Raw genomic sequence first — 26,415 nt, 5'->3', positions numbered from 1 at the left:
CATAAAAAAAATTTTTTTTTTTTTTGGGGGGATCATTAGTAATGATATTAATGTGGATGGTATCAAAAGAGAAGTGTGGGCTCAGTGCAGTGGTTCATGCCTGTAATCCCAGCACTTTGGGAAGCTGAGAAGGGATGATCACTTAAGCCCAGGAATTCGAGACCAGCCAGGGCAACATATAAAGACTCTGTCACTACAGAAAACCCAAAAAGGTCAGGCACAGTGGTTCATGCCTGTAATCCCAGCACTTTGGGAGGCCAAGGCAGGAGGATCACTTGAGCCCAAGAGTCCAAGACTACCCTGGGCAACACAGGTACACCCTGTCTCTACAAAAAGTAAAAAAATTTGCCAGGCAAGGAGCTCAGGCTACTTGGGAGGCTGGGGTAGGAGGATCTGCTTGAGCCCAGGAGTTCAAGGCTGCAATAAGCCATTATTGCACCACTCTACTCCAGCCTGGGCAACAGAGCAAGACTCTGTCTCAAAAAATAAAAATAAAAATTAGCCAGGCATACTGGCACACACCTGTAGTCCCAGCTACTCAGGAGGATCGCCTGAACTCAGGAGTTTGAGGCTGCAGTGAGCCAAGATTACACCACTGCACTCCAGCCTGAGCGACACAACAAGACCTTGTTTTAAAAAAAGAGAGAGAGAGAAGTGTGAAGGGTAGAGCCACTACTGGTTTTCTTTTTCATCTGCCAATATAGAACTGGTTAAAGAATCAAAAGTTAATTATCTTGCCTAACTCTGGAATGTGAAGAAAGATTTCAATAAATTGGAGGTTTGACAGCAGCCTGGGAACAGTATTAAAAGAATTATTCTATGAAGAATTACACTGTTTATATCAGACAGAAGTCTTGCTTTTTAATTTCAATACAAAATTATTTCCCCTGAAGCAGACCTAGTGAAATCAAGGGAGATCAGTGGTCGGATAATGCCACATAAAGCCTGCCATGCATGCCAAACTGGTCTGGAGTGCCTGTAACATTTGGAGCGCCCATAATACATCCCAAAAGGTCTTATGCCAACTTCTGTCTCAAATATCCTAGAAATAAGAACAGTTCAATGCCCTTAAGGGCCAGAATAATAAAGAAAAAGAGTAGTTCAAAACAAACATAAGTACACTGGGGCCTTCTGGATACTTCCATTAAGGACCTAATTTCCTAAACACCCTTCCTTATAAGGCCAGACCAGAATTTTTAAATCTCTGCTTTACCAACCCTGAAAAAGTATGTGCCCTGTCTTTTCTGATATGAAGACAGCATTACCAGTGCCATAAACTTGCAAAAAGGGAATCACTCTGAAATACAAAGATAATAGAAATGTAAGCATTTCTTGACACTATGTAGCCTCATCAATCCAGCACACAATAATCCCATTAAATGTAAATGGTCTAAACATCCCAATTAACAGGAAAAGACTGCCAGATCTAAAAAAGCAAAATCCAATTATATGCTACTCGAAAACAATCTAAATATAAAGACACAAATAGGTTAAAAATAAAACAATGGAAAATTAAATTCCATGTAAAATTAATTTCAAAGCAAACAACATTTCCAAAGACAAAGAGTGTCAATTCAAGAGGACATAACATTCTTAAATGTTTACAAATTTAATAACAGAGTTTCAAAATAAATGAAGCAAAAACTGACAGAACAGTAAGAACATGTAGACAAATCCACAATTATAGTCTGTGATTTCCATATCCTTCTCCCAATAATTGATAGAAGAATGATGCAGAAACTCAATAAAGATACGGTACACATTTAAACATAAACCCATAATTATAGTCAGAGATTTCAGTATCTCTCTTTTAAAAACTACAATAGGGCAAGGGATAAAAGACTACAAATAGAGTGCAGTGTATACCGTCTGGTGATGGGTGCACCAAAATCTCACAAATCACCACTAAAGAACTTACTCATGTAAACAAACACCACCTGTTTCCCAATAACCTATGGAAAATAAAAAATTTAAAAAATTAAAACTAAAATAACAAAAAGAAAATTAGTCACAATATATCACATTTGAACAACTCTATTAACCAACTTGACCTAATTGCTATTATAGAACACTCCACCAAAGAAAAATAGAACACACTCTTCCCAGTGTACATTGAACATATACTAAAATAATCTATATCCTGGGCCATAAAACAAATTTCAATACATTTAAAAGGATGTAAGTCATACAAAGTATGTTCTCTGACCACAATAAAATTAAATTCAAACTCAATAAAAGATCCAGAAAATTCTGTAAACCAAATAACATATTTCTAAAGAACTCATAGGTCAAAAAAAAAAATCTAAGGGAAATTCAAAACATGTGATGACTGAAAATAAAAACACAACACAGCAAAATTTGTAGGATACAGCTAAAACACTACTTAGCTGGAAATTTATAGCATTAAGCACCAATACTAGAAAAAAAGGAAGATCTCAAATCAATGACCATGTTAATAAACTAGAAAAAGAAGAGCAAGTGAAAGTAAACGAAGAAATAAATATTTAAAATCTGAATGAAAATCAATAAAATAGAAAACAGAAATACAACAGAGAAGATGGATGAAACCAAAAGCTGGTTCTTTCAGAACATGAATAAATGTTTACCACTTTTTTCTTTACCACTAGCCAGACTGGCAAAGAAAACAGTTGCGGGGGAGGAGGAAATGGCCAAGTCAAGAAACACAGAGGTGACATCACTACAAATTTTACACATATTTTTTAAAATAATAAAAAATACTATGAAAAACTTTAAGCCAGTCAATTCAGCAACTTAGATGAAATGGACAAATTCCTTTAAAGACACAAATCAGCAACACTCATTCAAGATGAAGCAGATAATCTGAATAGATCTAAATCTATTAAGCACATTTAATTTATACTTTAAAACCTTCCCACAAAGCAAACTCCAGGCCCAGATGGTTTCACTGGCAAATTCTACCAAACGTTTAAGGAAGAAATAATATGAATTCTTCACAAACCTTTGAAAAAAATGAAGAAAAGGGTTCACTTAGCAACTCATTCTATTCTGACGCCAGCTTTACCATGAGGAAAAAAAAAAAAAAAAAACAGTAAAAAGCATTCAAATAAAACTACAAACCAGTATCATTCATGAATATAAATGAAAAACTCTAAAAAAAGTTAGCAAATTAAATCCAACAATATAGAGAAAGGACACTACATCATAACAATCAGTTTATCCCAGGAATGTAAGGTAGACTGAATATTCAAAACTCAATGAATGAAAACCACCATATTAATAACATTAAAAAACAAAAACCACATGACCATCTCAATAGATGAAGACAAGTATTTGCCAAAAATCTGACATCCATTGTTGATTTTTGTTCTGTTGGAGCCATTTCTGCACGAATAACTTTATTAACTGCTAATGAAAATTAGAACTTCTATGGGTTCTTCTGACAAGATATTTTAAAATCTTAAAATGCCTTTTCTTCACTGAAGCCATCTTTATAGTTAGCTATTGCTCTCATGTTACCTGTCATCTTGACTTCAACCAGATATTTTTTGTTCCCAACCCTCAAATTTTAACAGTTGCTTCAAGTTAAGGAAAGGTCATTTTCCCACAGTTGATTTCTCTGAAAAACATCCATCTCCTGCTGGAAGTCTAGAAGTAAATCTAGAACTTCGGGGCCAACTGGAAATTCATTATGAACACTTGCATTGGTTAATCTTATTTATCTCCACAAGCCAAAAAATGTACAGTCCTGAAAAAGGTGGCCTCTCTGTGCACACATACAGTTTTTAAAAAGGCGAGGGCGGCCGGGCGCGGTGGCTCACGCCTGTAATCCCAGCACTTTCGGAGGTCGAGGTGGGCGGATCATGAGGTCAGGATATCAAGACCATCCTGGCTAACACGATGAAACCCCGTCTCTACTAAAAATACAAAAAACTAGCCGGGCGTGTGGCGGGCGCCTGTAATCCCAGCTGCTTGGGAGGCTGAGGCGGGAGAATGGCGTGAACCCAGGAGGCGGAGCTTGCAGTGAGCTGAGATCGCGCCACTGCACTCCAGCCTGGGCGACAGAGCGAGACTCCGTCTCAAGAAAAAAAAAAAAAAATAGGCGAGGGCAACAGGAAGGGGGCTGAGGCTTGATCACCAAAAAACAGCACAATGAAAACAAACAATACGGAATAATGAGCACTAGAATTCAAATTACCAGATGTTTTAAAGAGATGGGTGCCAGTTTTCAACTCCCTTTTCAACACTACACTACAAAATAACTATTTTTAAAAATAAAAGGGGTTGAGGGAAAATTAAAAAATTAAAAGAATATCTAAACTGTTGAATGACCCTCTGTTTGTTCCTGATAAACTTAAATCACATCTTCTTCTTCCATCCCCAGTTCTTTCAGAGTACGATTATCAGAAATTATCTGACCTTCGAAGAGAAACTTCAGTGAATTCATTGGATGACCTGTCTTCGACAACATCATTTTTTTTCTTGAGATGGAATCTCGCTCTGTCACCCAGGCTGGAGCGCAGTGGTGCGATCTCAGCCCAATGCAATCTCCGCCTCCCGGGATCAAGTGATTCTCCTGCCCCAGCCTCCCGAGTAGCTGGGATCACATGCGCCCACCACCACACCCGGCTAATTTTTTGTATTTTTAGTAGAGACTGGATTTCACCATGTTGGCCAGCCTGTTCTCAAACTCCTGATCTCAGGTGATCCACCTGTCTCGGCCTCCCAAAGTGCTGGGATTACAGGCATGAGCCACCGTGCCCGGGCAACAATATGATTCTTTGAGTCTCTTAAGATGTGCTGTCATTTTCACTGAAGTAAATCTCACCTCTATCCTGTCCAGTGACTTTGAGTTCAATGTACTCACCTTCTTTCTTATCCCCCAAGTCCTAAGTTGAAGGTTCTGGCTGCTGGTCAGACATGGTGACGACAGAGGTTTCCCCTGAGAGTCTTGGCACAGCAGCAGGCTGGGGTAGGCAGACCCCGGTTCCTGGTTTTACAAATCTGTCTCCCTTTCCCACAGGACAACACTGTGGCTGACCATTCCTGATTTTAAAAAACCAAACAAAACAAAAAATCCCCAACTAACTAGGTATAAAAGGGGACTTCCTCAGTCTGATAAAGGGCATCTCTGAAAAATATATAGCCAATATTATATTAATACTTAATGGTGAAAGACAATTATTTTCCCCTAAAATCTGGAACAAGGTAAGAATATCTACTCTTAACACTTTTGTTTTTTTTTTTTTTTTTTTTTTTTTTTTTTTTTTTTTGAGATGGAGTCTAGCTCTGTCATCCAGGCTGGAGTGCAGTGGTGCGATTTCAGCTCACTGCAACCTCCATCTCCTGGGCTCAAGCGGTTGTCCTGCCTCAGCCTCCCAAGTAGCTGGGATTACAAGAGTTCGCCATCATGCCTGGCCCACCTCGGCCTCCCAAAGTATGGGGATTACAGGCGTGAGCCACCCCGCGGAGCCTTAACACTTTTCTAGCCAACAAAATTGGAGATTCTAGTCAGTGCACTAAGGCAGGGAAGAAAGAAAAGGCATTCAGATTAGACAGGAAGGACTAAAACTGTCATTCACAGACGGCATAATTTTCTGTGCAGGAAATCTTATGGAGTCTACAGACAAACTTCTGTAACTCATACCTGAGTTTACCAAGGATCTAACATTAATAGACAAAAAAAAAAAAAAAAAAAAAAAAAAAAAAAAAAAAAAATCAACTGTATCTCTATATACCAGCAATAAACAATCAGAAATTGAGAATTTAAAAAATACAATTTACAATGGCATCAAAATACATTAAATACTTAACAAACAAAAAGAAGTGCAAAACCTGTACATGGAATACTAATAACATAGAAAACCAAAAAATTGACAAGATGATTCCAAATTTGATAGAGAAACGACAAAAACAAACATTTCCAAACCACTTTGGAAAAAAAAGGAATAAAAATTAGAGAATATATACCACCTGATTTCCAAACTTACTATCAAACTATAGCAATCAAAACTGTGGTTTCAATATAAAGTTAGATACATAGACCTACAAGACCGACTAGAAAGTTCAGAAAAATGCCCACACATACGTGGGCAATTAATCTTAGGTGAGAGTGCAAGGGCAATTTAAAAGAGAAAGGGCATTCTTTTCAACAATGATACTAGAATATGTGGATGTCCATACTTTTTAAAAACCTATATCATATACAAAAATAAACTCAAAATGAATCACAAACCTAAACATAAAACCTAAAGCTATAAAACATTTAAAAGAAAACATAGTACAAAAATCTTTGTGGCATGGAATTAGGCAGTTTCGTTAAGACAATAAAAAGACAAGCCACGGTCGGGAGCAAACATTTGCATATCATACCTCTGATAAAAAAAACTTGTAACCTAAATTTATGAAGAATTCTCAAAACTCAATGATAAGAAAAGAATCCATTTTTTAAAAAGGCAAAAGGTTTGAACATTTTGCTAAAGATAATTTATCACACATGAAGAAATGAAATGTACAATAGTAGCAGAAAAGGACGGCCAGAGGAGTTGAGTAGGGGACAAAGAAGTATATAATACTGTTAGGTTCTTACATGATAAATGAAGTATTACAGTATTTTTAATGGTAGACTGTGAAAAGTTAAAGATACGTATTCTGAACACTAGAACAGCCATGGGGGAAAAAAAAAATCAAACAATGATGTATAGCTCAGAAGCCAAGAGTAGAGACAAAATAAAATCCTAAAATATTAATTAATCCAAGAGAAGGCAGTAAAAGAAACAAAAAACAGATGACATAACAAATACAAACTAAACAGCAAGATCCAGCCATAGTGGTAATCAGATTAAATTACCTAAACACGCCATTTAAAAGGTAGAGATTCTCAAGCATAAACAAAGAGCAGAAAACAATGAAACATACAGGAGAATAACAAAGAAAAATCTATGAAATAAAAAGCTGGTTATTTAAAAAAACAATAAAATTACTAATCTTCTAGTTAGATTCATCAAGGAAAGCAGAGAAAAGACACCATGTACCAATGTCAGAAATGAAAGGGGACATGAGTACAGGTCACACAGGTAGTAAAATGAATTGATGGGTGCTGACGAGTTGATGGGTGCAGCACACCAACATGGCACAAGTATACATATGTAACAAACCTGCACGTTATGCACATGTACCCTAGAACTTGAAGTATAATAAAATAAATAAATAAATAAAAGAAAAAAAAAAGAAAAGAAATATATTTAAGATTGGCAAAAAAAAAAAAAGAACAAGGAAATAGATGAATAATGATATGCCAATAATTTCAACAACTTGGATGAAATGAACAAATTCCTTAAAATTAAAAGACAAGGTTGTAAAAACTCATTTAAGAATAATTTAAAACCTGTTAGCCCTATATCTGTTAAAGAAATTGCATTTATAGTTAAAACCTTCTCTCTCTCTCTCTCTCCTCTCCTCTCTCTTCTCTCCTCTCTTTCTCTCTCTCTCACTACAGGTTCAGATGGCTTCACTGGTGAATTCTAACCTTTAAGGAAGAAATAAAATCAATCTTTCACAAATTCAGAAAACAGAGAAGGACTGAATACTTCCCAACTTATTTTATAAACCCAGCATTACTCTGGTGCCAAAACCAAGCAAACAACTGCAAGTAAAGAAAAGAAATACAGCATCAAATAAAGATGCAAAGTTATTTAAAAAGACATGAGTGAATCAACTCCAGTAATACATCAGAAGGATAATACATAATAATCAAGTGGAATTAATCTGCAGAATGCAACACTGGTTCAACATTTGAAAATCAGTTTATCATATTAACAGAATAAAAGAACTAAACCAAGTACACAGAGAAAAAACATTTAACACATATTAATATTCTTTTCATAATAAAAACTCTCAGCAAATTAAAATAGATGGGAACTTCCTCAGATTGATAAAAAGGCACCTAGAACTGACAATTACACTTGATGAAAGACTAACTACCTTCTTAAGGCTGGGAATAGGCAAGAAGGTCTGACTTCACCACTTCTACCTGCCACTGGCTATTAGGTATTGTCTATTGCACTAGATAGTACAATAAAACAAGAATAAGAAATATAAATTATATAGATTGGAAAGGAAGATACAAAACTGTCTTTTTCACAAGCAAATGTGTTGAAGAAAATACCTAAGAAATCTACAAAAAAAACTGTTAGAATTAATAAGTAAATTTAGGGACACAGCAGCATACAAGGTTAAATATACCAAAATCAATTACATTTCAATGAGTTCAGAAAAAGAAAGCTCAAAAAAAAAAAAAAAAAAAAAACACACTACTACAAATCAGCATCAGAAAGTATGATATATTTAGAGGTAAATTTAACAAAATCAGATTAAGATATATTCATTGAAAACTACAAAATACTGCACACGGCAATTAAAAATGACCTAAATAAATGGAGATGTTAGCATTTTTATCTCTTGGAAGACTCAATGTTAAGATGTTAATTCTCCACAAACTGATCTACAGATTCCCAGCAGGATTCTTGTAAACAATTACAAGCTGATTCTAAAACTTCTACGGAAATACAAAGGACTTAGAATATCCAAAACAGCTTTGAAAAAGAAGTTACAGGACTTATACTACCTTATTTAAAGACTTCCTATAAAGCTACAGTAGTCAGGATCGTGTTGTATTCACTTAAGGATAGACATATTAAGGGAATACAACATAAAGTCCAGAAATAGACCCACACTTAAATTGTTAATTAACAAATACATGATCAAAAGTAGATCAAGGCCAGGCACGGTAGCTCATGCCTGTAATCCCAGCACCTTGGTAGGCCGAGTTGGAAAGATCACTTGAGGCCAGGAGTTCAAGACCAGCCTGGGCAACACAGTGCGATCCCATCTCTACAAAAATAAAATAAAAAATAAAAATTGGCCAGGTATGGTAGTATGCACCTGTAGTGCCAGCTGTTTGGGAGGCTGGGGCAGGAGGGGTTGCTTGAGCCCAGGAGGTCAAGGTTGCAGTGAGCTATGATTACTATGATTGTACCACACACTACACTACAGGCTTTTTATTACTGGGTAATAAAGTGAGACCCTGTCTTTAAAAAAAAAAAAAAAAAAAAAAAAAAAAAAGGTAGCTCAAAATGGATCAACAATACCAGTGTTGGCAAGAATACAGAAAAACTAATGGATCAACAATACTAAATGTTGGCAAGAATGTAAAAGAACTAGAACCCCATATATTGTTATCAGGAATGTAAAATAGCGCAACTACTTTGGAAAACAGTTTCACACTTAAAAGTTAAGCATACACTCAGTTTACAACACAGTAATACTACTCCTAGGGACTTACCCAATAAAAATTAAAACGTATCTCCAGAAAAAGACATGTACAAAAATGTAATGGTAAGTTTATTCATAATAGCCAAAAAAAGGAAAAAAAATCCAAATGTCCTTCAGTGGATAAATAAATAAAAAACTGTGGTACAGCCATACGATGTAATGCTATACAGCAATGAAGGAACAAAGTACTGATGTAACATGGATGAATCTCGAAAACGTAATGCTGAATGAAAGAGGTCATATGCCAAAAACTACATAATATATTATTTCATTTATATAAAATTCTAAACAGGCAAAACTGTTTCAGTTTTAGAGAAATGATACCGCTTAGGGTTAAGAGGATGGTGGTGGAGGGAACCGACTTGTGTGGGGAAGGAAATGTTCTATACTTTTAGGGAATGGAAATGTTCTTTATCTTGACTGTGGTGTGGTTATGTGTTCACAATTGCCAAAACACACAGAACTGTACACTCAAAGTGGGTACATTTTATTATATCTAAATTATACTACCTCAATAAAGTTGATATTAAAGAATGGGATAGGCCGGGCGCGGTGGCTCAAGCCTGTAATCCCAGCACTTTGGGAGGCCGAGACGGGCGGATCACGAGGTCAGGAGATCGAGACCATCCTGGCTAACACGGTGAAACCCCGTCTCTACTAAAAAATACAAAAAACTAGCCGGGCGAGGTGGCGGGCGCCTGTAGTCCCAGCTACTCGGGAGGCTGAGGCAGGAGAATGGCTTAAACCCGGGAGGCGGAGCTTGCAGTGAGCTGAGATCCAGCCACTGCACTCCAGCCTGGGCCACAGAGCGAGACTCCGTTTCAAAAAAAAAAAAAAAAATAAAAAAAAAAAAGAATGGGATATAAATTTTGACCTCAGAGTTATTGTGTTGAAAAATAAAATAATGTATATAAATAAGCCTAACCATAAAATAAATGCCCAATAATTTAGTAATCATATCAGTCATTTTTAATAAACTATAATCAGTACCAAATACAGATTATATATAATACATAGTCAGCTATAATTAAACTGACTTTATAAATTTAAATTAATAATATTAGTTGCTATTCCTAATATATTTCTTCTATCCCATGAATTCCAAGAAAATAAAATATTCTAAAACTCCAAGACAAAGGAATCCTGAATATCTAAGGAGAGAGAATGTCTACTCCAGAAAATTAGCACTCTTTACTTGCCTTTCAATGAGCATTTTGTAGAACATTCACTAAATCAAAGGTGACCTGCCTTCATAATAGCCTCTAAAAATACCTTAAATGCTAGATAATAACAATCTTTAAGTAAATGAATCTTTTAAAAGACAAAAATAAAAGTAAAATTATGCCTCTCAGCATGATGCAAAATACTAAGTCCCTAGACAGTGTCCAACTTTTTACTTAGCTCAACTGTTGCAAGTCATAGTAAAAATGGTTAACTCCTACTCTCCCTGCAAGCATTCTTGCAGACTAGAAGAGAACTGGTTTAGGGAGCCTCCTAAATAGAGAGCATTTCCAATAGAGTGGCAGGTTTGTGAGCGCAAATGAAAAACCAAATACATCACAAAACAGGCTATTTTATTATTTCCTTGGTTTGTCCTGCTAAAGCCAAAACAGTGTGGCAAAAGCAGAAAGGAAGGAAAGGAAGGCAGGGTATTTGGGAAGTATAATGGGCAAATCAGTCTTGCAGAGCAGCTTCTCACTTGGCTTGTTGTTAGCTGAGCTCCAACTGGGAGGCTGGAACGTCAGACTGTGACTGGCCTTGAATGCCAGGCTGAGAGATTCAGTCCACTAAAATACTGAAGGGGAAGTGGAAGCAGAAAGATTACTTGGTTAACATTTTCCAAACAGATTATTTTAAATAGTACTAGAAATCTTAAATAAAATAACATTGTCATCCCAACAAAAATGCCAACAGCTATAGTCACAACGGCCAGCTTTTGGACCTAGTGGCCAAGGTTCAAAATGTATGGTATGGGCAAGGTGCAGTGGCTCATGCCTGCAATCCCAACACCTTGGGAGGCCACAGTGGAAGGACAGCTTGAGCCCAGGAGTTCAAGATCACCTGGGCAATGAAGTGAAACCAAAACCCGGTCTCTACAAAAAAATGGTGATGCACACCTATAGTCCCAGCTACTTGGGAGGCTGCAGGTGGAGGATCACTTGAGCCAGTGAGGTCAAAGCTGCAGTGAGCTATGATCATGCCACTGCACTCCAGCCTGGGCCACAAAGCAAGACCCTGTCTCAATCAATCAATCAATCAATCAATCAATTTTTTAAGAAAGAATAAGTAAAAGCGTTATCAGATGCCCTGCCAACAATATTTCACTTAGATGGGGTTGGTAGGCAGGCTAGGAAATAATTAAAGGACCACCTATTACATTAAGAAACCTAGGCTGGGTGCAATGGCTCATGCCTGTAATCCCAGCACTTCAGGAGGCTGAGGCAGGTAGACTGCTTGAGCCCAGAAGTTCAGACCAGCCTGGGTAACGTGGCATACACCCGTCCCCAAAAAAAAAAAAAAAAAAAAAAAAAAAAAAAAATGCAAAAATTAGCTGGTGTGGTGGTGTGCACCTGTAGTACCAGATATTTGGGAGGCTGAAGTGGAAGGATTGCTTAAGCCAGGGAGGCAGAGGTTGCTGTGAGCCACGATTGTGCCACTGTGCTCCAGCCTGGGTGACATGGCAAACCCCTGTCTCAAAAAAATAAAAAATAAAAAGCACGGTATGATAACAAAGCAAAGAAAGTGCAAAATTCTTATAGATGAGATAAATCAATAAAGTCTCAATATCTATTTCAGCTGATGCAACAACAAACTTGGCAACACCACTGGGTCCTTCAGGTGCCATCAGTTTGGTTATCAGTTTCTATTTGACAGCCATCCATGCCAAGTCCCACAATGTCTCTGCATTGTGTTACGTAAGTAATGAGCAGGAAAAAAAGGGCATTCTCAGTTTACTAAGCTAATTAGCTAAAACAAATTAATATGTAACAGATCTGAGACGGGGAAGCATTGTGTTAAAACATACACAAGCACACACACACACACAAAAGCAGCAGCCAAACCACTCAAGGAGACATAGATCAAAAATGAAGTTGAATCTCACATAGATTCATAAAAGCAGAAGTTCTACAACACTATGTGCAATGTATCTGTAAAAATCTATGCATCTGTTTGGCCACTATTTAATTAAATGGTACATTCCATTTAAATAACAGTTCTGAAACTGTTCTCATTTTGTTTTAATCATTCTCAAAAAATATATATTTAAATTTAGTGACATAGTATGGAATCCTTAAAAATGAACAGTAATTTCACACTGCTCCTCTGAGGACATGGAAGATAATGTATTATCCATATCATAATTGATTTTTTTCTGACATTTTCCTCTGAAAGGAAAAGTGTATCAACTTCAAAACCTTTGGGTATTTCTTGACAGGACTTCTTCACTCTGTCACAAATGGCTTTGAAATAACCATCATTCCTCTCAGATGATAAACAACTGTACTGCTCTTTTCTTTTTTGAGACGGAGCCTTGCACTGTCACCTGGGCTGGTTTGTGCAGTGCTGCGACCTCGGCCAGCTGCAACTGCAACCTCCACCACCTGGGTTCAAGCGATTCTCCTGACTCAGTCTCCTGAGGAGTCACGATTACAAGCACCCGCCACCACACCCAGCTAATCTTTTGTATTTTTAGTAGAAACAGGGTTTCACTATGTTGGCCAGGCAACTCCTCACCTCGTGATCTGCCCACCTCGGCCTCCCAAAGTGCTGGGATTACAAGCATGAGCCACCTCACCTGGCTGCTCTATTGTTAAAGACAAAAAAAAAAAAAGTCTACATTTTCATTTGGAAATTCTTTAGAAATAATTCCTGAAACAGGGCAATAGATACCTTTCTGAGTATCTGCCAGCCTATGCTTATCTTATCTTGTGTTAAAACTGGCCTCTAGTAATCAGGTTGATAATACATGACCCAGAAATCCTGGCCATATAACTTGACCACGAGTGGTCAATTGGCCCAAGCTGCCAATCAGATCCTCTCTCCCAGGAATTTAAACTCAATGACAACCTCTCTGGTGGCCTTGAATTGAGTCCTCATGTAGGGACTCAGGAATCATTTCTACCCAATGTGGAGAGAAACAGAAGTCAGGGGTTGGTCAGGGTGCAGGGGCGGTGAGAATACAGTGATAACAGAATATGTTGCAGGAGAAAAACACAAACATGGATACAGATGCTGACTGGCTACTATGTCTGCCAGCCTTCCAGTTCCCGGTTCTAGTGCCTGAGAACCTGGCTGTCCTTTCTGCCCTTGGGCATCATAGGCTTTACTTGATTCCTTACAAAGACAAAGAAATTATTCAATTTATGTTAGTTCCAATGGGTTTCTTATAACGAAAGCCCCTGATTAAAATAAATTGTTTAAACCACAGATAATTTCAAATTTAAAACCAATGTTAGCAAACTACCAATGTTGGCAAACTGCTTGATTCACTAGCCACAGACTTGCTCAATATAACTTACAATATTTCAATAATCTCTCTTCAAAGTTGCATAAACAGCGTTATTCAAAGAACTGGCAGAATTACGTTCTGTCACTTCCTATCAAACCTCATCGTTGTCAGATCCAAGGAATGAATACGGCTCATTCTTTCCACAAACATTTATTAAACCTCTCGAAATGCCAGATACTCAACTAGAGATTGGAAATAAAATATGAGCAAGCAGCCTCACTCTTTGCCCTGTTTAAATAGGGTACACAAAAACACAAATGCAATAATTTCTTCTAGAGTTAAATGCTACAGAGCATGACTAGGATGGCTATTTTTACAAATAGGTGTTTATATGACACTCATGGCTCTTTTATGTGAATAGCTGCTATAACTGGAAAATTTTCAACCACTTCAGTTGCACCATCCTAGACCTTAACATGTATTTCATTCAAATCAATGTTGATCACTGAAGATTCCCATTTCCAGTATCGTTTAAGTAAGTACGAGTTGTGTCTTCTGCCATGGTGAGATTCAAGGACTTCTCTTTACTTAAGATATCCTTTGATATTTTTCAATAGAATATTATACAAACTGGCAACTCTTTTACTGGCCAACAGTTGTCTCTTCACAGTAAAAGACCTGAGGAAACAATAACATCATTCCTAATGTACTATAATCTTCTGATCTTTCTTATTTCAATCATTTAACTTTGAATGGGGATAATTCTGCAAGAATCAATTAGTGAGAAATATGCCTTCTCTTGTCTCTCATTCTCATTCTCATTAACTGCACAGTTTCCTTTATTTACAATGAAACAGATTTACAGAAGTACTATTTTCTAATACATAAAATATTTTGAAACATAAGTTTTAGTTACATGATATTTTCATTAATCTGATGGCAGAGGGCAGAGTAAAACACATAAAGATAAAATTGATTCACACTCCAAATCTGCAAAGTACTGTACATTCTTCCTGTTTTCTGAATTGTTAAGAGCAATGTTCCAATTACAAATTGCTTGTATAATAAATAACTTCTAAAGATCAAAGTTCTGTTGGCAAAAGGCTGATACAAGTAACAGAATGCCACATTCTTTATAACACATACTTCAACGAAAATCTGAACACTAAAGATTCATTAATTTACGCATGCATTCATTCATTCAATTTCATCAACAAATATTTAATTGAATATCTTTACTGTGCTAGGGACTGAAGATTTAATTTAATAAACACAACAGTCTCCATCTCTAACTTTATTGAGCTTAAAGTTATGAAATAAAATTACTGTAAATTCTAGTAAATTACTGAATACCTTGATTCAGCGTTGGTTAGAACTATAGTTTAAACCAGTCAAGCGTAGTGGCTCACACCTGGAATCCCAGCATTTTGGGAGGCCAAGGTGGGCGGATCTCAAGAAATCGAGACCATCCTGGCCAACATGGTGAAACCCTGTCTCTACTAAAAATACAAAAATTAGCTGGGCATGGTGGCGTGCACCTGTAGTCCCAGCTACTTGGGAGGCTGAGGCAGGAGAATCACTTGAACCAGAGGTTGTAGTGAGCCGAGATCCGCCCCATTGCACTCTGTGAGACAAGGAACGCGCACACGCGCGCACGCGCGAACTCGCGCCGCACGCGACGCGCGCACGGGACGGGGAGGGAGGAAGGAAGGAGAGGAGGAAGAAGAAGGAAAGGCAAGGAACGCACGGAAGGAAAGGAAGGTAGGTTTAAACCACACACCCACAAGTTTTAATGAGATTTAATGAGAAACTTTAGATTTAAAAAATTGTTTATATAAAATTTTATGACTGCAAAGCACTGAGTTAGCCATTACCCTTTGCTTGGAAAGAAAAGGAGAAGGTTAGAGAATATTTATCTATTATTTACCATAGAATATAATTTAAATCTATACTTACTCATTTTCCTCTTACAACATAATTAGGTTTCCTTAGAGGTCTGTTTCGGCTCACATCTGTAATCCCAGCACTTTGGGAGGCTGAGGCGGGTGGATCACAAGGTCAGGAGTTCGAGACCAGCCTGGCCAATATGCTGAAACCCCGTTTCCACTGAAAATACAAAAATTAGCTGGGTGTGGTGGCACGTGCCTGTAGTCCCAGCTATTTGGGAGGCTAAGGCAGAAGAATCGCTTGAACCCGGGAGGCGGAGGTTGCAGTGAGCTGACACCGTGCCACTGCACTCCAGCCTGGGGGACAGGGCAAGACTCTGTCTCAAAAATGAAAAACAAAACAGGGTGGGCAAAGAGTTTTTCTGTTTGCTGTGATAGTTATCTTCCAAGAGTTTGTAAAACTATATAACCTTTCAATTGTGCTTGTGATAGAAAACTGCATTTGTTAAAATGTGTTGCCGAGAATTGTGTTTATTCATCTAAAGATGAATATTATGTTGGTCGTACGAGGCTGAATTCTATCACAAATATTGTGGTAATTAAACACTATGACCTTACTGATCTTGTATACAATAGATTTAAGGTTACTAAAATTAATGGAAAGCCCAGAAATAAATACACGCTTCTATAGCCAACTGATTTTTGACAAAGGTGCCAAGAATGCACATTGGAGAAAGGACAGTCTCTTCAATAAATGGTGTTGGGAAAACTGCATATCCACATGAAAAGAAGTAACACTAGCCCTCACCTTTCGTCATATACAAAAATCAACTCAAAAAGGATTAAAGAGTTAAATGTAAGATCAGAAACTGTGAAACTACTAGAAGAAAACATAGGAGAAATGCCTCGTCACATTGGTCTCAGTAAGCATTTTTTGGATGAGCTCTCAAAAACACAGAAAACAAAAGCAAAAATATATAGATTACATCAAACTAAAAAGCTTCTGCACATCAAAGGAAACAATCAACAGACTGAAGAGACAATCTATGGAATGAGAGAAAATATTTGCAAATTATATATCTAACATGAGGTTAATAAGCAGAATATATAAAGAATTCAAGCCACTCAATAGAAAAGAAAATAATTCAATTAAAATGGGTAAAAGACCTAAATAGACATTTTTCAAAAGGCATACAAATGGCCAACCAGTATATGAAAAAATGTTCAACATCGCTAATTATCAGGGAACTGCAAATCAAAACCACAATGAGATATCATCTCACTCCAGTTATACAATGGCTACAGTCAGCTCTCTATCCATGGGTTCCACATCCATGCATTCAACAAACCAGTTGATCAAAAATATTCAAAAAACAGGCTGGGTGCAGTGGCTCATGCCTGCAATCTCAGCACTTTGGGAGGCCAAAGAAGGCAGATCACTTGAGGTCAGGAGTTTGAGACCAGCCTGGCCAACATAGTGAAACCCTGTCTCTAAAAATAAAAATTTAAAAAACAAACTGCATCTGAACTGAACACTTACAGACTTTTGTCATTATTCCCTAAACAATACCATATCACAGCTATCTACATAGAATTTACATTGTATTAGGCATTATAAGGAATCTAAAGATGATTTAAAGTACAAACATAAGGCAAAGATATTCTGGGTTTGGTTCCAGACCAACGCGATAAAGCAAGTATCACAATAAAGCAAAGTCATATAAACTTTTTGGTTTCCCAGTGCAGATAAGAGTTATGTTTACTATACTGTAGTCTATTAAGTGCATAATAGCATTATGTCTAAAATAAAATGATAATACCTGATTTTAAAATACTGTATTGTGGCCAGGCATGGTAGCTCACTCCTGTAATCCCAGCACTTCCAGAGGCCAAGGTCGGTGGATCACCTGAGGTTGGGAGTTCAAGACCAGCCTGGCTAATATGGTAAAGCCACGTCTCTACTAAAAATATAAAAATTAACAGGATCATGGTAGTGAGCACCTGTAATCCCAGCTACTTGGGAGGCTGAGGCAGGAGAATCGCCTGAACCTGGGAGGCAGAGGTTGCAGTGAGCTGAGATCACACCACTGCACTCCAACCTGGGAGACAAAGCGAGACCCTGTCTCAAAACAAAAATACAAAAAAATAAATAAATAAAAATAAGAATAAAATACTGAATTGCTTAAAAATGCTAACAATGATCTCAGCCTTCAGCAAGTCACAGTCTCTTTGCTACTGCAGGGTCCTCCCTCGATGCTGATGGTTCCTGACTGATTAGCATGGTACTTGCTGAAGGGTGGCATGGCTATGGCAACTTCTTAAAATAAGACAACAATGAAGTCAGCCACATTAATCGCCTTTTCCCTTAGGAAAAATTTCTCTACAGCAGAAGACACTGTCTGATAGAATTGTACTCATAGTAGAACTTCTTTCAAAATTGGAGTCAATCCTCTCAAACCCTAGCGAAGCTTTATCAACTAAGTTTATGAAATATTCTAAAGCCTTTGTTGTCATTTCAACAATGTTCACAGCATCTTAACCAGAAGTAGATTCCATCTCAAGAAATCACTTTCTTTGCTCATCTGTAAGAAGCAACCTTCTCCATCTGTACAAGTTTTATCATGGTATTGTAGCAGTTCAGTCACATTCTCAGGATCCACTTCTAACTCTAGTTCTCTTACTATTTCCAACACATCTCAAGTGATGAGGTGTACTGTCAAAGAGTAATAATATTTTAAAAGGAATCATTTTCTCTGAGCAGCAGTTCTCAACAGTGGCTTTCAGTAAACCATGTGTAAACAGATGATTGTTATTCCACTGTAGAACACAGGCACAGTTAGATTTAGCATAATTCTTATGGGCCTTAGGATTTTCAAAATGATAAATGATCCTTGGCTTCAAATTAGTCACTAGCTGCCTTTGTCCCTAACCAGAAAGTCAGCCCATCCTTTGACGCCAGGCATTGCCTTCTAACTATGACAGTTCTAGATGGCATCTTCTTCCAACATAAGGCTGTTCCATCTACACTGAAAATCTGTTGCTAGGTGTAGCCCTTCATCAATGACATCTTAGCTACATCTGGATTACTTACTGCATCTTCTACATGAGCACTTGCTGCTTCGCCTTCATTTCTGTGTGATAGAAATAGCCTCTTCTTAAATCTCATGAACCAACCTCTGCTAGCTTCAAATTTTCTTCTGCAGCTTCTTCACTTCTCTCAATCTTCTTAGAACTGATGAGAATTAGGACTTGTTCTTGATTAGGCTTTGGCTTAAGGGAATTTTGTGGCTGGTTTGATCTTTCATTCAAACACTAAAACTTTCTCCATATCAGCAATAATTTTTTCACTTTCTCATAATTCATGTGTTCACTAGAGTAGCACTTCTAATTTCCTTCAAAAAATTTTTCTTTGCATTCACAACGTGGTTAACTGTTTGGCCAAGGGGCCTAGTTTTCAGTCTGTCTCAGCTTTCAACATGCCTTCCTCACTAAATTTCATCATTTCCAGCTTTTGATTTAAACTGAGAGGTGTGGGACTCTTCACTGGAACACTCAGAGGACATTGCAAGGTTACTAACTGGCCTAATTTCAATACTGCTGTGTCTCAGGGAATAAGAAGGCCCAAGGAGAGGGAGAAAGGAAAAAGGTCAATCACTACAGCAATCAGAACATACACATTTATTGATTAAACTCACTATCTTATATGGGTATGTATGGTTTATGGCATTTCAACACAAAAATAGTAACATTCAAGATTACTAGTCACAGATCACCATAACAGAATAATAATGAAAAAGTATGTGGAAATACCTCATGATTTAAAAGCAAAATTTTAAGTTTAAAAAAATAATAATTAAAGAAGTTTGAAATGGTACAAAAATCACCAAAACGTGACACAAAGGCATGAAATAAGCCTATGCTTTGGGGAAATGGCTCTGATAAACTTGCTCAACACAAGATTGCCACAAACGATCAATCAATTTATAAAAAAAAAAAAAAAAACACATAATATCCTCGTTGAAGCACAATAAAATGAGGTATGCCTGTACACAGAAAGATAGGCATAGGATATATGTGAATACTATGCCCTTTTATATCAGGGACTTGCACAGGAGGTCTTGGAACCAATCCCTCATGGTTACTGAGGGATGACTGTATTATTAAAAGGAAAAGATCTGGGCATGGTGACGTGTGCCTGTAGTCTCTGGTACTTAGCAGGCTGATGCAGGAAGAACACTTGAGCCCAGGAGTTCAAGTCTAGCCTGGGCAACATAGCAAGACTCTGTCTCAAAAAAAAAAAAAAAAAAAAAAAACGGCCAGGTGCAGTGGCTCACGCCTGTAATCCCAGCACTTTGGGAGGCTGAAGTGGGCAGATGACGAGGTCAAGAGATCGAGACCATCCTGGTCAACATGGTGAAACCCTGTCCCTAATAAAAATACAAAAATTATCCAGGCGTAGTGGTGGGCATCTGTAGTCCCAGCCACTCCAGAGGCTGAGGCAGAAGAATTGCTTGAACCCGGGAGGTGGAGGTTGCAGTGAGCCAAGATCGCATGTGTGTGTATATATGTGTATGTTATATATATATACATATATATGTGTTTTTTTTAAAAAAAAACTCATCTTTCTAATTCTACAAACTTTTATAGTTTCCATGGTCAATTACCTTTGCCTTTTATTTGGCTGTGAGCTGCTTAACACTAGAATCTTGACTTGTTTTAGCATAAGAATCGCCATTATATAATGCTCACTTATTATTTATTTATTATAGAACATACTGTGGGCTAACCTAAGTCCCCAATGTATAATGACAATATCCAATAACAGTTTGCTAGAACATAATTATGTTATATGATGAGTGACAGACCTAATACACTAATCACAAATGTTATTAAAGGTTTCCCATGAAGAGCTTATAGTAATGAAAGGATATAGGGTATCAGCAAATGCTTCCTAACATAAACCCATACTACTAGAAAGATGCCTGTGAAGTCACATTATTTTTGTCTCAAGACCGTGGACTGACCACATACACTTATTTCTTCTCTAAGACCCACCCTCCAATCCCATTAAATGATAGTTAATACAGAAAGATAAAATCCCAAACAACAGGAAGATGAAGGGAAGAGAGTAATCAGTAGATGAGAAAGTTTAGCAAATTGCTAGAGATAGAATGCAGATGGAAGTGTAGTACTTGACAAGATATGGCAGAGGAAAGCTTTGGCCTGTAATAATGTGAGGAAGAGGCGGAAGGAAGTCATTTGTCTTAGTAAACCCATAAAAGTTGGTAGTTATCCCATGTTAAGGGGAGGCAAGAGTGAGACACACGACTAAGAACAGGGAAAGTAAGCAAAAGCTCCTCACGGAATAGTCTATCTACCCACCCCCAAAAAATGACAGGGTGACCAGGTATGTATCCCCAGGTATTCACTGAAGAAACAGAACAAACTACGTGAGGAGAGCTAGAACAGTTGACTCACATCTGGCCCATCATTCATCCACACATTCCATAAGCCTTGCTCACCTACTCAGAAGTCCCATTCAGTATTTTATTGTCTATCTTAAACATAAATGAATACCTTTTATTTGAAGAAAACCTATAGAATAAAAGAGGGAAAATATGATAAACAAAATATAATCCCTAGGAAAATTAAAATAATTCAGATAACAAGAAGAAAACTTTTTTTAAAAAAATCTCTAAATTTTTGTTTTTGAAGGGATTTTAAAGGACCTATATTCACAAAATAAGAAAGCTAGAAATGAGAACAGTGCAAGAAAAGAAGTCTTAAGCAAATTCCCCCGTAATTGGTGACTCCTAGTAACAAAAACTGTATCAGGTGGGGCTAAAGAAGGCAGAAGGGTAAAGGGGAGGAACAGAATCGGAGCAAGTTATTTGAAGAATGAGTTCCAGCAAAAAGCCAGATACCCTGTTTATCCAAGAAAATCATTCTACCAAAACGTGAATCTATGAACATAGATTCTACCAAAACAAGGGTCAAATTCAAAAATAATAATAAGGCCAAAATCTCACAGTGAAAAATTATGCAGGAACCAGGCGCCCCAGAGCAATCAATCTAACGCAATTTATAACAAGGCATAGAACAATTCACAGAATTTTAGAATGGAACAGTAAGTATCAAAATCTTGAAAATGCAAAAGGAAATAACTTGAAAGACAAAAGCTGGAAGTTGAAGGAAGCAGGAAATTTGAACAGGAAGGGCAGGGGCCCTAATATATTCCATCTTCATAAAAATTGCAGAGGGCAAAAGACACAGTATCTATGATTAATGCGTAAAACTAAAGAGGTATATACCCTAAATGTTTCACCATTCTTGCATAGCAGGATTGTCCCTTAAGTACATAACAAAAGCTTAACGTGTACCAACACACTTTACCTAAGAATCTTAGGGGCTATTTCATTACTGTGTAAACAAACCGTGTAAACGTGATCATTAAAGGCCGGGTGCGGTGGCTCAAGCCTGTAATCCCAAGCATTTTGGGGACGGACCCGCCCGAGACGGCGCGCGAACACAAGCTCAGGCGAACCATCCGAGACCATCCTGCGCGAACACCGGTGCAAACCGGGAGCCGTCTCTCACTAAAAGAAATACAAAAAAGGCTAGCCGGCGCGAGGGTGGTGGCGCGCCCTGTAGTCCCAGCTACTCGGGAGGCTACCAGGCAGGAAGAATGGCGTAAACCCGGAGGCCGGAGCTCGCAAGTGAGCTGAGATCCGGCCACTGCACTCCAGCCCGGCGGACAGAGCGACGACTCCGTCTGTCTCAAAAAAAAAAAAAAAAAAAGTGATCCATTAAAAAAAGTAAGTAAAAATTTTTAAGCTACAGGGTAACCAACACAGGAACCAATAATGGTGATATAATTACATTAAGAAGGAAAAGAAAAAATAGTTAAGGGGTATAGGGAAAATAGGCTGATGCTTCATGTATCAGCACAGGAAGTCGAAAGATAACTGTCTAAAACTGATAAGGCAAGAAACAGAGGCAAAAGTATATTGTTTAAAGATATGGAGATCATCCTCAGAGAGCTAAACTGAAAATTTTTAGAATCTGCAAGTGATTCTCTCAGGAAACTGGACTGGGAGAGAAGACTACTGGTTTCATGTATCAAAAAATTCCAATACTTTCACATTTTTAACCACATGAATTATTTACTTTGATCATTTCTTTTAAATTTAGTTAATAATTTTTTCAAAAAAAAGTAGCAATCAAATCTGTCCTACTATTTCAGACAGGTAAAATTATTTTATATTTTAATGGTTTCCAGAAAATGGTCTAGTAATGCAAGGCTGACAAGTCACCATGTCCAACATTTCTCATTTAATGTGGCATTTGATAAATTAGTATCAAGTGATCCTACAGAATACAGTACTAAGAATACAAAATACTATACAGAGTTGTGGCCCCTCCTGGCATGTAATGGTAAAACACACTGGTCCACAGGCCAAAAAGCAGTTTATCCATCTATCCCATGTTTAATATCCACGTTCTCTACTTTTCTTTTTAAGAATAGGAGAACTTTAATAGGCTGTTCACCACAAGTGCAGGTTCAAGAGAGAAAATTCCTGATGAGATTACCAACACTAACCAACCAAAGCCACTGTGATTTCCACACTAGGCTAGAGGTTCAGTATTGTAATAGTGACAGAGAAAAGCTGATACAGCCTAGATGGCTGCTGAAGCTGGGGGCTAAGTCCAATGACAGATCTTCCATACTATCCATCCAAGATAAAAAAAAACTTGTGGTCCAGGAACTCAAGCCAGCCCACAGACACATTAGGTTTAGCCTGCATAATATTGGCCCACACCATGTTTTTAATTTTGAAAAAGTAGCCACATCTAAAACTGACAGAATTCACGTAAAACTTCAGACATCCACCTTCTCTCAATAAATCAGTAGAGGCACTCCCCTTAAGTGACAGCGTGTCCCAATTTGCCATACCTAGCCTGTTTCTCTTACTATGTTACCAATCTAGCCCTTGCAGACCATTTGTATCACTGATCCTTGCTATAAAGGAGATAACATGTTAATATGGCTAAGCCACGCCAAGAGTTTTTGAGGCAGGACTCTTACACTTCGGTAACAACAGGAGATAGATCAGTGACAAGTCGTGGCACGGCGGTTCCAGAGGGGGGTTAGCGGCAGTGATGGACAGCAGCCACTCCTACCTAAAAACTGTTTCTAAATGGCCGGGTATTCTAAAGCAGTGGACTCTTTATTGAGTATTACATAAAAGCCACCTATAGAGAAAAAAACACATAAAAATTACTGGGCACGCCTAAAAATTAGGAATTTCTGTGCATGCCTATTTAACCACAACTTATTCCCTGCCAACTGCCTTACTTTTAATCAAACTAGAATTGAATGACAGATAAGAAAAGTGGTAAATGCTAGTGATCAATATCTTAGGGGATACCAACTAACAGCTGGAAATGAAAACTAAAGCACAAAGTCCAATAGCTGACACTGTAACCTACATTTTGAGTAAAATAGTCATCGTTTACTTACATTTTAATGTCTCTCCAGCATATGGTATGTGCAGTTTAAATCGGTCACAGTTGGGCCCGGGAGTCAATGATGTGCAGCTTTAAAAAAAATGCAGAAACAAAAGAAAGAAAAGATTTTTTAAAAACAAACTTTAAAAACCCACATATTTATGATACTAAACAAAAAGGGATCTTTATACAGAACAGATTAAAACACTGGCTTACAGAATAAAATAAAAGCCTTTAATAGTCACAGAAGCCAAGACACGAAGACTCGTCCTAAAACAAATAATTCATTTATTTCACGATAAAACTTACATGTGTTCTAACGACAAACATCAACAGTATGCTTCAACTACTTCTCTCAAAGAGGCGTATATCAACTTTTAAAATTAGGTATAATATCCAAAACACATGTCTACTCTTATGCCAAGAACTGTAAAATAAAAATAGTTTTATGATCATATTTTAAATATGGACTCTTAGCTTTCATTCTGTTACTACAAAAAAGAGCCCACTTTTGGCCTTTTTCTGGTACCAGATGGTTTTCTTTCCTTCCACAAAGGTACAGTGCTTCCTTTAGATTTGGCACACACCATAACTTTCATCTGCAGGAAAGCACAATGCACACTCAATTTCAAGTAAAATGCAAATTTTAAAGGTGGTGGGTAGTCACCCAGGTCTCAACAGTTTCGTATTTTCTTTTTGTTTTGTTTTCCAAGACAAGGTCTCGCTCTCTAGCCCAGGCTGGAGTGCAGTGATGCAATCTCTGCTCACTGCAGCCTCAATCTCCCAGGCTCAAGCGATCCTCCCACTTCAACTTCCCAAGCAGCTGAGACCACAGGTGCACACCACCACACCTGGCTTTTTTTTTTTTTTAAAGAGAGGCAGTCTCACTATGTTACCCAGGGTGGTCTCAAACTCCTGGGCTCAAGTGGTCCTCCTCCCATCTAGCCTTCCAAAGTGTCAGGATCATAGGTGTGAGCCACTGAACCTGGCCTAGTTTTTTTTAATCTATTATTTCACAAAGTTATACAATGTTTCTTGTTTTCACAGATTTGTTATACAAAATAATTTGTTATCTTAGAAGTCATAAGTTCAACTGCATAACACCTGCATAGGCTTCATAAGTTAATAAAATATTAATATGAAGTCAATTGAGAAAGTAATATGTCTTCATTTTGTTTTAAAAGATGAGATTTTAATGCATAAATGAAAGCAAGGAGGCTAATTTTCTTTCGTAATTCCAAAACTGGCTGTGAAGCAATTCTAAAAAAGAACCTATAGAAGTAATTTAACGGATGGATGCATAGTTAAAATGTACAACTTCCCTACATGGCAACTTGGGCAAGAGTCATTTAAAAATAAATTCAAAAAATTTTGACTTTAAGTAATTCAGACCCCACATTAGATTTACTATTACTTTTTCCCAAAACGATTGGAATGTGAAAGGGAAAAGAACTAGACAGTGGCTAGGCGCGGTGGCTCACACCTGTAATCCCAGCACTTTGGGAGGCCAAGGCAGGCAAATCACTTGAGGTCAGGAGTTCAAGACCAGCCTGGCCAACATGGTGAAACCCCATCTTTACTAAAAATTCAAAAATTAGGCCAGGTGCAGTGGCTAACACCTGTAATCCCAGCCCTTTGGGAGGCTGAGGCAGACGGATCACGAGGTCAAGAGACACATATAAAGACCATCCTGACCAACATGGTGAAACCCTGTCTCTACTAAAAATACAAAAATTAGCTGGGCATGGTGGCAAGCGCCTGTAGTCCCAGCCACTCACTTGGGAGGGTAAGGCAGGCGAATCGCTTGAACCCAGGAGGCGGAGGTTGCAGTGAGCCGAGATCCCGCCACTACACTTTAACCTGGGCACAGAGCAAAACTCCATCTCAAAAAAAAAAAAAAATTAGCCAGGCATGGTGGCATGCACCTGTAATCCCAGCTACTCGGAAAGCTGAGGCAGGAGAATCGCTTGAACCTGGGAGGTAGAGGCTGCAGTGAGCCAAGATTGCACCACTGTGCTCCAGCCTGGATGACAGAGTGAGACTCTGTCTCAAAAAAGAAAAAAAAAAAAAAACAGAAACTTTAACAAGGATATGTTTAACATAAATCACTAAGTTGATTATTCCTCATTATCTTCAGGGGTCAATAAAAATACCAGTTTACAAACTAAACAACAAAGCTGCACCAGCAACTGAATGGTAACCTATTTTTATATTTCACAGGTTTTTTTTTTTGTTTTTTTTTTTTTTTTTGGAAGGGAG

At 37.8% G+C, this 26,415-nt stretch overlaps 1 protein-coding gene and 1 pseudogene across 5 annotated transcripts in view; both read right to left on the bottom strand.

Annotated features, from left to right (window-relative positions):
* Positions 1-26,415, bottom strand: part of BABAM2 (BRISC and BRCA1 A complex member 2) — a 460,475-nt gene that overhangs the window by 396,165 nt on the left and 37,895 nt on the right. For all 5 annotated transcript variants that reach the window (XR_001886531.1, XM_017876999.1, XM_017876997.1 and 2 more), the window contains exon 3: positions 24,170-24,246. Coding sequence is in view for 4 of the 5 variants with exons in the window: in XM_017876999.1 (XP_017732488.1) it covers positions 24,170-24,246 (77 nt within the window). In the remaining variant the exon portion in view is untranslated. The remainder of the gene's footprint in view (positions 1-24,169; positions 24,247-26,415) is intronic.
* Positions 4,230-4,901, bottom strand: LOC108532738 (small ubiquitin-related modifier 1-like; annotated as a pseudogene).

This window comes from Rhinopithecus bieti, unplaced genomic scaffold, assembly GCF_001698545.2.
Source record: "Rhinopithecus bieti isolate Rb0 unplaced genomic scaffold, ASM169854v2 scaffold_7681, whole genome shotgun sequence".
NCBI lineage: Eukaryota > Metazoa > Chordata > Mammalia > Primates > Cercopithecidae > Rhinopithecus > Rhinopithecus bieti.
Note: the sequence above shows the minus strand (reverse complement) of the source record. Positions and strands in the feature narration are given on the sequence as shown.